The sequence below is a fragment of the Lichenostomus cassidix genome, chromosome 3, assembly GCF_008360975.1.
Source record: "Lichenostomus cassidix isolate B80296 chromosome 3, HeHo_3.0, whole genome shotgun sequence".
Lineage (NCBI taxonomy): Eukaryota > Metazoa > Chordata > Aves > Passeriformes > Meliphagidae > Lichenostomus > Lichenostomus cassidix.
The window spans coordinates 42,391,288-42,405,810 of NC_139483.1; the positions used below are offsets into that span (position 1 = coordinate 42,391,288).

At 40.1% G+C, this 14,523-nt stretch overlaps 1 protein-coding gene across 1 annotated transcript in view; it reads right to left on the bottom strand.

Annotated features, from left to right (window-relative positions):
• The window catches only part of PCNX2 (pecanex 2), a 151,868-nt gene that overhangs the window by 131,706 nt on the left and 5,639 nt on the right, over window positions 1-14,523 (bottom strand). Inside the window, exons 2-5 of the mRNA XM_085055491.1 lie at window positions 13,507-13,712; window positions 10,927-11,041; window positions 8,597-8,633; window positions 6,443-7,729 (exon numbers count right to left, since the gene is read on the bottom strand). Coding sequence (XP_084911617.1) covers window positions 6,443-7,729; window positions 8,597-8,633; window positions 10,927-11,041; window positions 13,507-13,712 — 1,645 coding nt within the window. The remainder of the gene's footprint in view (window positions 1-6,442; window positions 7,730-8,596; window positions 8,634-10,926; window positions 11,042-13,506; window positions 13,713-14,523) is intronic.

The following is a 14,523-nucleotide window of genomic DNA, read 5'->3' on the forward strand; positions in this document are numbered from 1 at the left end:
GATACTTTCTGTAAACATTTTTGTCTGCACTAAGGACTTTCAACAGCACAGCAACATTACTTAAAAGTATACTATCCCAGTGCTGACAAATAAGTTCCTAATTTAAAAGCAGCTACAGTACGAGAATTTCTTTTGCCATGTAACTTTTTCATTTATAGAAAAGATTTTAAGCATCCCAAATTATCTATATAGTCAAAACTTTGTTTGACTCTGGGAGGGGGCTGAAAACAGTTTTACAGTTCAAATGGAGCAGCCTTTTTACCTATGTAAATACAGTAAGTCCAGAGGAGGGCCACAAAGATGATCAGAGGTATGGAACCTCTCTCCTGCAAGGAAAGAGTGAGAGAGTTGGCTGAGATTTCAGCCTAGAGTAGGCGCCAGGGAGACCTAATTGCAGCCTTTCAGTATCTGAAGAGAGACCACAAGAAATCTGAAGAGGGACTTTTTACAAGAGTGTGTAATGATAGAACAAGGAGGAATGTCTTGAGGGAAAGGAAAGAGGGAAGGCTTAGACTGGATATTCAGAAGAAATTCTTCACTGTGACCGTGGTAAGGAACTGGTGCAGGTTGACCTGAGAAGTTATGGATGCCTCATCCCTGGCAATGTTCAAGGCCAGGCTGGATGGGGCTCTGAGCAACGTAATCTAGTGGAAGGTTTCCCTACCCAGGGCAAGGGGGGCTGGAACTTGATGATATTTGTTAAGGTCCCTTCTAACCCAAACCATTCTACAGTTCTGTGATACACTGATAGTTGGTTATCATGATTACTGTATCTCATCCTTAAATTTGCCTTATTATTAGGTAATTAGAATGAAATTTCATTGCACTTTTGTGCAAAAGATTGTTACTATTTTGTGGTCCCTTATCAGAGTATTCCAAACATTCTTCCTCATCTTTTACTTGATATCCCTATCCCAACCTCCACAAGTCACTCCTGTAAGACAAAATGCCACTGCTGTCATAATTTCAAACACCATCTGGTTTGAAATCTGGGCAAGCAGAATTAAGCTAATTAAGCCTGTCTCTCTTCTGTTCATTAATTGCTTTGCTACACAATCTACTTTCTTCAACCACACTATGCTCCAAAATAGAAAGTTTCACTTTAAAATATATTTGTTGCCTGTTCAGCCACAGAGAATTGATTTCAAATGACTCTATGCTTTTGTTAGTACCAGCATGAAACAAAAGTTCTACAAGCTGTGAACTGTGCCATTTGTATATCTGGAGTATAAATCCAAAGGACATTCCTAACCCTTTCTTCACCAACTGCCTTAGCAGAAACATCTGGATTATGCACTTTATTCCCAACCCAAGTTTGCCTATTGTGCCACAAATACAACAAAAGAAATAACTGATGTTTACGCTGGTCATCCACCAAACAACAAGAGTGCCCAGGGAATATCACACGGTCCAAGAATTGAGACAAAGAGTTCAGCATGGTCACTGAAGAAGCACATGGCATTATCCATTAATGAGGACTACCGCATTAATCCTGAAGCAACAGGAAAAACTAGCAATAGGCATTGTACCTGTTACAGGAAGTGACTTGCTTGAAACAATCTCCTACGTCAGCAGCAGAGCTAGGGATAGGTAGCCTAATCATTATACCTACCAATTACATCAGAATACAGACCTCTGCAATAAGCTCATATTTTCTTTGTGGATGTCACATTTGTCATCATACATACTATTACCTCTTTGATTCAAAGTCTGAAATCTTAAAATTTCAACCTATCAAGCCTCACACATTGAGTATCAGATTTAAAGAACAGAGTTCTGCACACCAGTTCCTCCACATCCAAAGAGGGGCACCACATGCCATGTGGTCCCTCTGGTACAAGAGTCAGGAATGACACATAGCTGCTCCAAGAAATGAGCTAGAACCAGGCAGGGCTTTATTTCCTAGGTGCTAACCACCTGCCAGCAAAATCCTCTGCTGTCACTTCCCACCACAACTGTCAACTGCTCTGGTGACTCAATGCACAACATCCCTCTTTCCCCATGACTACATGGCATGTGATAGCCCTCTTTCTCACATGCAAGTGGGGAAAAAAAAACCAGCCCAAAATACCCACAGGAGTATGTTTTAGTTTTTTATAGGAGAAGGGTAATTGCTTGGGATCCAGAACAACTCACTCAAGGTTGTGTGGTTTGTGCACTGCCCAGAATGATGAGTACCTTTTCTAAAAAGAGCCTGCAAAACATCTATATTCAGGCCATGCAGCCCTGGTTTAGTTTCTCCCACGTCAGTCCCCACCACTCCCATGGCAGGCTTTGCTCCCTGGATGATAATATTGCTTGTCCTAGATTACAAGCCAGCTGTGCCAAAGGGGACATACAGGAGGTTTTGCCTTACATAAGTCTGATGCACAAGTGCTCTTAGCTGGTTCAAGACACATCAGAGGGTCACAAAGCAGTCAATAAACCCAGCTCTCCTTACACTTCTTGAAGACTGAAAAAAATCTGTGTGGTGCAGTTGCCCTGCACCACACTTTCATCATGTGGGTGGTACAAGTGTGATTCAAAACTGAAAGGACACTTGTCTAAAAGACAGTTTTAGCAACAGTGTCAGTGGTATTTTCTCACAATCTAGAAGAGGTGGAGTGGCTATAGAACAGGTCTTGGAGCTTTTATATTCTATATTTTAACAGGTTAAATCTGGCACCCTTAGTAGTGTAAAGCAAGGCTTTCATTTTGTCATACTGCATTTTACCAAGCTGTCTGCTGGTGAAGGCTTATGTGGTCAGGATGATTACTCTCTTTCCATAGAAGACACAAGCTCTGTGTGGGACCACCTCTGACAAAGACCCATCCATGGACATTCACTCGCTTGCTAGACTGTTCTGATGAGCACATTTCCCCACCTTCCACAAATTACACAGAATATCAGCTTTCTTTCGTAAAGCTCTAAAAATCCAGCTTTCCAGGAATTTGCCAAGTTTATCACATTGCCTAATAAAAACCTTTCTGGGGTGCATTTCATGCTCATTTGGACCAGATATGTATTACTAACTTTTGCCAATTAGATGGTTTGCAGGGTTAGAAGAACAAAAACCAAACAGAACCAACCTCCTCCCTCAAAACAACTGGTGCATATCTTGACTTGCTCTATATTCCCACACACACGCTTTTTTTAACAACCACTCTAATGTGGGAATAATGTTTATTCAGATCTGTTCCAAGATGCTATATTGTTAAAGCATATTTACAATTGCATGGCTGTAAACAAATTAAAGGCTTTCTCATTCCTAAAATTTAGTCTTGCTGTGGGGAAGCTGCCAGTAATGACAGTAATTTATTTTAGCAAACAGCACATTCTGACTAAGCTAGAAAACAAAGCCTACTTGCTCTTAAAAATAACTGCCTTTGAACTACCTCTCCCAAGCTCAAGGAGTTCAGATTGAATCTTCTTTTTCCCACAGCACCAGCTCAAGTTGCAGAATCCATAGCTGCCATCCCTGCTCCTGCAGGGCACCCCCTTTCCAGTCCCTCTTCTGTTTCAGGGTGACATTCGCTGAGCCCACACTGGAAACAGGGACACTTTACTATACATGGATGCAGCTCAACTTCACCATCTCACAAAAGTACAGACTTAAGAAGACAGCAAGATTTACATTAGCTATTAGGAAGAAATACTTTACTCTGGGGGTGGCGAGGCACCAAAACAGGTTGCCCAGACAAGCTGTGGATGTCCCACGCTGTGGCTAGCACAGGTCTTTCCCGTGAAAACACCCTTCTGTGTTTTATAAACAAAGATAAAGTTTGGATGTTTTTCAGCAGTGTCTCGAGATTTGGACAGTTCAGGCCTGGCCAATCAGGCCTAGGGGGAGGTTTCTGACTGACCAGTCTGGGCGACCTCTGAAAAGTCTATATATATTGAAATCAAAATAATAAACTTTCTCTTTCTTGCCACACTGAGAACTCGGGTCTTTTTCTCTGCTAGCGGCTCAACAGCGACACCACCCCAGAGGCCCAGGCCAGGCTGGATGGGGCTTGCAGCAGCCTGGCCTAGTGGAAGGTGTCCTTGTCAATGGCAGGGGTTTGGAACTAGATGATCTTTAAGGTCTGTTCCAAACAAAAACATTCTATGATTCTATGAAATTCAGTTCAAGTCACTAAATTAGAGTTTGGTTTGAGGGAAGAGCAAAATTCTTCTGTTTCCTCTGGATCTTGTATAAGAAGAATCTTGTTTGACAGATCTAAAGCACAATAACTACACACACATTAATTAAGTTTTGGGGTTAGGGATTTCTTTTGTCACTATTAAATCTGAGTCTGACTTACTCTAATCACCCATTGCTTTCTTTTATGCAGCAACTTTCCCTGTTCTTATTATCTGAGGGTACTTGTCTGAAAGGTCTTTCTAGATTAGCTGCACTCTTTTTTAATTTTTATTTAAATTTGCCTCTGAAATTCTCTTTTCCAGCTAAGTCACATTACTCAGAATTGTGTAAATGCTCCTTTTTATTGTTGAGGAACAGCAAAAATACCAAAATCTGCTTGCTGCACCCCTCATATGGCAGCGTGCTCCTGTGCAGGCAGGTGACTCTGCACCCTGGGAATTCAGCAGGGCTCAGCAGGCTCAGGTGAGAAGCAGGGCTTGCTCAGCACTTGTCTTGGGCAACCAGAGCACAGACTGGAGCCAGCTAGGCAGGCCGATAAACTCAACAGAGAAGGACAGAAACTGCCCTGAAGAATAAACAGCCTGAGAAGGCAGGAGAGATGGGTAAGATATGCCAGAAGAGAGGCAGCAGGTCTAGGAAGAGCAAAATGTGATGAAGAAAAGGAGAGGAGGGCAAGTACAGGAGAAGTGAATGCAAGCTGGGGGGAGGCAACAGCTTTAGGTGGGCTCAATAAAGTGAAAAAGCCAAAAGAAGCAACAGTGTGGATTGCTAGGAATAAAGAAGGAAAGAGAAAGTACCAGTATGAAGAGGAAGACAAGTAAGGAGGTGGCACAGGAGGGGAGTGCCTAAACTCAGAAGGGATGACTGAGGAAGGAAAGGCACAGAACTAGAAAAAGTGCAAGAAAAAATTGACACAAATGAAAGATGGAATGAGACGGAGTGTAATGTACTGGATAGGACAGACTCAAAGAAAGACAGAGTGAAAGGTAAATGGAATCTAAAAGAAAATGACACATTGAGAAGATAAACAGTTTTTTTTTTTAAGTACACATTTCACAATGTTTTTTAAAAAAGCTAACAAACATTTAAGCTAGTTGGGCATTTTTTACGTTATGGAAGGTTCTTGCAGGAATGAGCTGGTGGAACAGGGAGCAGGCAAAATAGGAGTGCCAAGCTCTTCTTCTAGGGTGCCATCAAGCTTCTTACCTTCCAAGCAAGCTAGTATTGAGACTGCATCATCTTAGGCTTTCTTAAAACAGCTTATTACAGGATCTGAGGTAAAACATTTTGTAGAAGGGGAAGATAAAGGTTGTCTTTTTTCTCTTTGACTTAGATCTTCTAAGCTGATTGCAGTAACCACTTGGGAAAGTACCCTGAGACTGTACCTGCCTTCACTGCACCATATCTCACATCCTCATTAAATGGCCTTACTAATTGTGCTAGAGACACTACAACAGTCCTTCCCAACAGAAAGGGGTCACAGAGTTCAGTGACAGCAGTGAGAATGCTGATTAAAACCAGGTATTTTTATATAATAACAGCTATATATTGTACTGCAATACATGTTTTTAAATTAGCTGATTGAGATTTTTGTTTTATATAAAAGCCCTTTTGTTAAATGGAAACTTGCATGGGAATATACTATTTGTCATTAAAATACTGGGGGCTTCCACCAAAAACAGCCACCAAACTTTCTTCCTTAAAATCAAAGTATTTTAAGTGACTGAAAATCAAAACTCTTACCTCTTGAGAACAAATACATGATTTTCTTTTTTTTTTTTTTTAAATTATAAGCCAACCCACAACTATTCAGGAAATTTAGAAACATATGCATGTATGCACACATGTGCTAGCTAGAAGTTGAACCATCACTAGTGACAATTCCAGATTTCTACATAGAGGCATACACAGACAACACTTCAACATGCGCCTGGGAAGATGGGCAAGGGCTGGTGTAATGCTAGAGCTGTACATATTTTTGCAAGATACTTTTGGTATTCTAACAATCCAGGCACACTATTTTAGTACAGAATTCTAGATACATAATGGACACATAGTAAGGTTATCATTACATTTCCTAGAGGAAGAAAACCAGTTTTCTTTTAGAAAACAAATATATTTTAAAACTGCAGCTGACACCATCACACTTTCACTAAACCACTTGGTCCCACCAAGTCCAGCCCTACCTTGGCCCTATTAGCAAATCCAGTCTTCCTCTGGGAATTTGCTCTACTGCAGATACCCAGCTAAGCTGCTATAAATAATCAAACTCTTCCCAACATCTTTTGGAATAAAGAATTGTAAGCCATGCATAATACCTCCAAGTCCATTTTCCTTTGTCGTCTCCGTTTTGATAGTGGATTGAGTAGATGTCTTCATCTTTGAGGTATTAATGGATTCCAAGAGGGAGACAAATTCTAGAAAGTTAGATTCATTGGGCATCTGTCCTTCTTTAGCTTCTAGATCTGATTTAGAGGTTGGTAAGGTCTTTTCTTTGTCAGATACCTCCACAAGATTCTTACTTAAAAGCACATCTGTCCCACTATCTACACTCAACACCCGCATGTGCCTCTTTTCATGAGCAGTTCTACACGACTGCGGGTCTAAGTTATGCAGGTCTTCCTTAGAACTTAAATCAACAGTCTGGACATTTTCCAAAGCATCTTCCTGATGTGGATCTGAAAAAGTGTTAGTTTCTAGAGGTGTGTTTGCTGGGTTGCTGTGCTCCTTTACTGCATCACCCGATTCATAGCCAGAGCATTGGTTGGATGACAGCTCTGCCCTCAACATTTCTGGAGTTCTGTCACTTTCACTGACTTCTGAGCAAGGCTTAGCTTTACTGTCATCAGACAGGTCAAATGTGATAACAGGGATTTTGAGCTGTTCATTTGTCTGCTGGCTTGACCAGCCTGCTCTAACTACACCAGAGTCATGGGCTGAGCTTGTTCTCTCGGTTTCCAGAGCCTGTAAGTGGACAGAGCCTGGCAGGTCACTGAGGGTGGTGTTTGGTGTAGTACTCATTGTGATGACGATTTTGATGGGTTCACATGGCTGGTCTCCAGGAAGGGAATTGTCCACAACTGCAACAGCAGTCTCACTGTCTGAGCAATCAAGGTCCTCATGGCTATTACCAGCATTGCAAGAACCTTCCATGTGCTCATGCTCTTTGGTTGCAATGGCATTGCACTGTGGGCAGTTACTGGTAAAGCCTGTCTGTGGTGAGCCATCTGGCAATTTTTCTCTTTTGTAGCTTTTAGGATTACTCAAATGGTCTGAAATAACTGAATTTTCACTGTCCCATGGCTCTGAAGAAACTCCAGTCCTTAAAATATCACCTTGTGATGAAGAAATATTGGAGAAGTTTTTAGCTATATCTCTGTCCACAAGAACATTTTGGGATTCATGCTGTCCACATGGCTGTCCGTTGACTCCTTCTTCATTTACTCCATCACCAGGAAATGTTTCCATAGCAGCTGGTTTTGTTGCTATTGCTGATGTGGTGGCACCTGAACCAGAGGTTGTAGAAACAGGTAATATATCTGCTTTGATACAGGGTGAGGTAGATGAAACTGGTGGTGTAGCCTGGTCTTCTAGTACCATAACACCTAGGAAAAACCATTTGGGCATTAAGTCTCACAAACATGAACTAAGCATATGATCTTTAACTAACAAAAGCTGATATAGAGCAGGGCAAAGGAAGCACAAATGATGTAGTTGATTAAAACAGTTACAAAGCAGTTGTGCGTTTTTTTTGTTAACTGCATATGAAATACTACAAAAGCAAGACAGAGCCCTTCCAAGTCAGGACAAGCGTAGCAGCATGTCTAAATAATCAAAATAGCTGAACAAACGGCTAGTTTCAAACTCAGAATGTTTTACAGAACTATCCCCACTTAGGGAGAGATAAAAGAAAGAATAAGCCAATGCTGCAGGTTTACTACATCACTTTCTGCAATTCCTAAATGGTCACATAGGATGTGGCGACCAGCCTTAATAAAAAGGAGATAATATTTAATATATTAAGGCAACTCAAGCATTGGAAGTGTAGGCAAAGCAAGGTGTACTGGAATATACACTACAGAGCTAAAGGTCAACAATCACAACAGAAGTCTACAGTCAGATGTTTAATGGCTCTAAGATGCAATCCAAGTGTTAGCTTCCTAGTTTAATGCTTTACAGAAGCACAGAGTTTCCCAAGAATGTAGGGGGAAGGTTCTTTCATCTCCCTGTATCAAAATGGGGAGAGCTATTTGCATACCCCCCAGAAGGTTGCATCCCAAACAGCCTGGCTGACAGCTGAGAAAGCTTAGTCTGTTAGAATACCCTTGAAATTCAGTTCTGTCTGGCTCTTCAACTCAGATCCTAATAGGAGGCACAACAGAACCTGCCACAGGGTTCTCTGTGCCATTACTTTTCATGCCAAGCAATGATTAAACAGCAGTTAAAAGGGATTTATAAAGCCTTTAAAGTACCTCGAAGATCTTCAATAGTTTCTCGTGTTGGCAGGTCCTAAAAATATGAAAACAAACACGCAAGATTAACATGGTCATTTATTAAATTATATTGGGAAAAAAAATCTATTAATGTAGCTATCAATAACTATCTACTCAAAGATTAATTACAGCGTTGGTAAGCTGCTTAACATCACTAAAATTTGAACATGTACCTTGCACAAAATGCAAGGGGTGGGTGGAGGAGATGGCTGTAGAACAGTCATGCTCCAATTTGCATCACTGCAATTGTGTGTGATGTTTGGGGAGAGAAAAAAATATATTCTTTAAAAAAAAAGGTTTGCAGTGCCTAATCCAAATACATTTTTTTAATCATTAAGGAACAGAATGTGTTAATCTGTTCCACTTTTCCAGCTATGTGCTTCCAAAGCACTAGAATGAAAAGTTTGGTTGCTGGTATTAGTAAGTATCTCTCAATGGAAAACTAGAGGATAGAGACACTAAATTAATATAGAATCATTTAGATTCCAAGTAAGCTTTGAAGGTCATTTAGTCCAAATCCCCTCTGCCATACACACACACTCAAAGCAGGTACAGTTCGAGCAGGTTGCTCAGGGCCATCTCCAACAGAGCTTTGAAAGTCTCCAGAGATGGAGATTTCACAACTTCTCTGGAAAACCTCTTCCAGTATTTGACCACTCACTTGGTAGGGGGAAAAGAACCAAACCAACCACCAAACAAACAAAACAACCCCACAGAAAAGACACTACATCTAATTGACCTAAATGAAGCTTTCCATGGCTGCAAGTGTTTCTTATCCTGTCACTGGGCACCTCTGAAAAGAGAGTGCTCAATCTGCTGCGTGTCTTATTATTAGAAAGCTGAAGACAGCAGTAAGCTCTTCTTCTACTCTTACAAAAGATTTTAGCCTTACAAAGGCTAAAACATCCCATCTGCCTGTCCTCACACATCATGTTCCTCAATCACCTTGGTGGCCTCTGCTGGATTCTCATCAGCAAGTCAGCGTGCATGGCAACTAACTGGGCAGCTCAAAACGAAACACAATACTCCAGAGGAATACTTCAGGAGTTTAAATTCAACAGCCTAACAGTGAAGAATTAAGAACAAGACATTGAAAAAAATGACCATGGCTGTCTTCTGACTGACAGGCACCAAAACTAAGAGGAAATAACAACTATTTTCTAAAATTACATGGTGGTATCCTGGCAGCAAGAACAGGAGACTTGGTTTGACAAGACCCAACCTATATGTTTGGAAGTGGGAGACTAGGATGAGATCCCAGGAAGACATAGGTTTGCAGAATGGACAAATACCAGAATACTGGAAAGTAGGACAGAAACAAGGTGAAAAATATTTACCTCATAAAAAATAAACAAACCAAAAGAACTAATAATGTCTGTGGATCATACAGATGCTACAAAAAGGTAAAAACACTCCAGGAAATGAAGAACTAGTTCTGATTCAGACCAGGATTTGAATAATTTGCAGTAAATAGGGATAAAGGGTGGGTGTGGAGGAATATGAAGACAGAATGAAGTATCAAATAGCCACTTATTCAGAAATCACTAACCATCCTCTGCACTGACTGAGGCAGGAGTCCTGTAGAAAAAAATAGCACGGCATCACATAATTAAAGACGTTATCACAGTATGCAAGGGGAGTATCTTAAAATTACACAGACAGTGTTATTCTGTTTCTAAATATTTTGAAAATGTCTTCAACTTATCAGGAGTGTTCCCTATTTTTTTCCTTTAATAATACATCAGCTTCATCACTTCATATACCTTTGATTTATAAAGCACGGCCAATGGCATTGAATGCACATACATATACTTTTAACCTCCTGTAGACATCTCCTAGATTTAAATGGCTTTTATGCTTTGTAGAAATACTCAAGAGATGTTTTTGGTTCATTTTATAAGCATAAGTCTAGTTACACAAAAACCAAATTATTAATGCTCCAGGAGCAGATTCCATCAGAGGCAACAAGAGGCTGCTCTGATTGCATTAGCCTCTCCCTCCTCTCAAAGCAGCCACAAAAACTAGTTGCCTTTGGCAAGATTTACAAAGGCCACTTGCTATCTACAGAGCAGAGAGAGCCCTTTTAAGAAGTGCTGCATTATGTACACCAGTTTCAGCTCTGCAAAGCCAAACCTTTAGGACAAGGCTGAGTGGCAGCAGGGCTATACCCAGCAGGGGCATGGAATGACCCTTCCTCCTCGGAGCAGACCTACATTACAAGCAATCAGTACTTGGCAACACAGAGCTGTGTGTGGTGAGCTGCGAACTGCACAAAGTGAGGACACCACTGGAGAAGAGCACATACTAACCGTTGCTCCAGGTGAGTCCTGTGAGGGTGGAGCCTGGACTCTGGAGCTGTCAGGAATTGTTTGGGTAGAGCCATTCTGGCTGATCTCACCGATGACATGATCCCCCGAGTTATTGCTGAAGAGGAAGCAAATGAAAGATAAAGCAATCCTTTTTACCACAGAGCATCCCAGTGAGTTTTGGGAAGTAGATGAAGAATAAGAACAAAATGGGAAGAAGTAGCCCAGCACAATGAAGTAACAGCACTCCTTTCCCCTCCACTATAACAGCACAGGAGTGTAAAAATACTGTAATGCCTTTGTGCACTTCCTTCCTCACCAAGACAACTTGATAAAAATAAAAAAAAAAAAAAATCCCTCAATCTAAATTATTATGATGTCTTCAGTAGTAGAGCTATTAGAAATACAATGACATTTCTTCAACCTCCCTATGCATATGTAATGCCATTTAGTCTGCCTGACACACACACAGAATTACTGGCACAAAAGGCTATTTGGGGCTTTTCATTAGACATAGGACAATCAAATACTATTCCTTTCACAATTTTTGCTTTTTAAGTCCTTGTGTACATAATGCTTATCTAACTGCCTGTTTATTTGGAAACCCCTCAAAAAACAATTACTTGAACTGCAAGACAGTGAGTATTAATATAATTATTAGACCAAAAATAAAACTTTTGCTCTGGTTTAGGCAAAGCAAATATACAGCCATTACTAATTTCATACATTATGAGGCAATTTATTGATCACTTCCTTTGAGGATACACTAAACTAACCACTAACTCCTTTTACACATATTTACTACTATCTTTCCCATGGATATAAAGAAGTCTTTTTGGACAAGGTTTGCTACCAAGAACCTACAAATATTCTCTTTCTCAAGTATAACGCAACAAAAATTCACCTTAAAAACATTTAAAAAACAAAAAACAGAAAAACACCATAGTGAAATGTCAAAAAGCATAGGGTTGGGCATTTCTATTTGTTCATGGGGTTGTTTTTTTCACCAAAACCTTATGTTTAAAATTCTGAAGCTGTATATAAGCAATAAAATTATTTATCTGGGGGTCTCAGTCATCTTTCCACAATATTATTTTGTAGTTAACTAGCTTCAAAAACTTATTCAACCAACCTGCCAAATACCAAGGTCTGTTTAAAAACTTCTGTCATCCATCTGGTCAAAATAATATTAAGTTCTTTATTTTCTGATCAAGTACTAAATAATGAATTTCTGTGCATACACAAATAAACCTGGGAGGAATACTCATGCGATTTAACACGCAACTTTTAAGTTATTCTACCTTTACTTCTTAGCCAAAACAGTCTGAAAGGCTTAACCCCATCTAAAATAAAAACGTTCTGTGGTTAGTAACATACATCAGAGGCATTTCTCAAAAGAGTCTTGATCCAGGCAGACCTTGACACTCCCAGCAACATCACTGCCAGGAGTGTAGCACAGAACTGCATGTGTAAAGACATAGAAGAGCAGTAGCACCAAGGCATACTATCTTGATAATATTTAGCCGGTACAAAACTAGCAACAGAAACTGAAACACACCAAAAAATACCCTAAGTAAGTTCTTTTATACAAAACTCTCTGTTGAAGCTTGACTGGTAGTTGTAACAAAGCTACTCAATTTAAGCTCGCTTTGGACATTTCTATGCTTCTGTCGCTTTTGGATGTACCTTATTTCAGCATTTTCCACTTCTGTCATAACACTTGGGATCACTGAAAGCCACTTGCCAGCTTCATTTGTTTGTATGACTCAAGTTTGAAAAAGCAGCAGGAGAAGTCTCCATTTATTTTGAAGAGTGTACATTCATGGAACATTCTACCAATACACAAATCTGGAAAATGTCAGTACTAGTCTTCATCCCACTACTGTTTTTAGCTTTAATACCATCACAGCCTGGAAGCAGCCTTATTAATTATTTGCAGCAAAGACTAATAGTACTTGGCTCCTCAGTAGAGAAGCTACAACCACTTACCAAATGTCTCTGAGAAGGAAAAGCAATACTAGCATTCCTCATGAGCAGGACCACAGAAGCATCATAAGCAGCCACAAAAAAACATAAGGGGGGAAAACCAACTTATGCATCTAGGTGTGACCTGAGAGGGAAGTTACTACAGGCACACAAAGGCAACATGAGGTCAGGGTTCCAATGCCATGATATTAAAGCATTTTCTTTGCCAAAAGGTGCATGCTACTTCCTTGCCTCTTCCCAGCACTTAAGCACAGCAGGAAAAGGAAAGAGCAAGCATGTAGGGATTCCCCAGAAAACTTCTTCCAGGTTTTCTCCAGAATCTGTTAGCACCTCCAGTACGTCTCCTCTACCACCTTCATGGTGCCCAATTGCTGCCCAACTGGTGCCCAACCCCTGAATCATGTGCAGCTCTGCCAGCTTCACCACAAGAATGCTTCAGCCACCCAGTATAAAGCACTGAGCACGTTTTTAAAAGGGCCATTCCTCACACAACTGTAAGGAGTTTTCTTGCACTCAACAGACATTTCTGCTACACAGGACCATAGTGCAAACCCACCCATTTTACATAATGTGCCAGCAATGCAATAAAAGCCTTACCTACAATTTGAGGACACCACTGCTTCTCCTTTTTGAACTTCTGTATCTTTACATTGCCTTCCATTTTGTCTTGAGAGCTTTTGTTGAATTACTTCACCTCTATCAAACATAAGGTGCAAACGGTAGCTGATCACTTTTATTACCGTGAAGAACACTGTCACCGAGCTGCAGTACACAAAAACTGTCACTGCATTTGCTGGAAAAGCCTACAGAAAGAAATAATGAAGACACAATGATAACAGTTGGTTATGAGAACATGCTGCTAAAATTTTTAAATACTATATACATATATATCGAGTTCTGCTCACAAAAAAGGCTTAAGGGTTTCTTCAAGTTTCAAACCATTTCACAATATCTATTCTTTTTATTAACTGTAGATATTATTTATTATTAAAATCAGTAAAATCTCACAATTGACAAACATTATAAAGCTTTTCAAAACACTGCATCCCCACATATTAATGCAACTGCAGCCTTTATTAAACTATGAATTCATAAAAATACAGACACAAAATGAAACATTAGTTACCTACAAACAGGAAACCCCTTTAGAAAAATTCTGTCATCTTACCCTGCATGTCAGTTATGACTCAATAGTAAAACACTGTAGTTTGATGTCCATTTTCTAACACCTCGCAACATGTCCCAAAATACCTTAACCACTGAGGAATTTTAAATAATTAGTCAGGACTAGTCAAAACAAATTAATAAAAACGCAGTTGGAGAGGCATCCTATCCTGGCTAAGGCTGGAGGAGTGAGCGATTGGCTGTGTGGTGCTTAGTTGCCAGCTGGGGTTAAACCATGACACAACCTCTTTGAATTCCTTTTCTAAAGTACATAATTGTTAATTTGCAGCTGTCTGTGATCTGTTTGCTGATCTGTGATGAGCACCACAGTTCTTAGTCATTAAAATTAATTGCAGTTCCACTATAGTCTGTGAAGTTCTTTCACAGACATGACATACTAACAACATTTTTATATACAAATACTTCCTTACAGTAAAGGGCAAATAACAG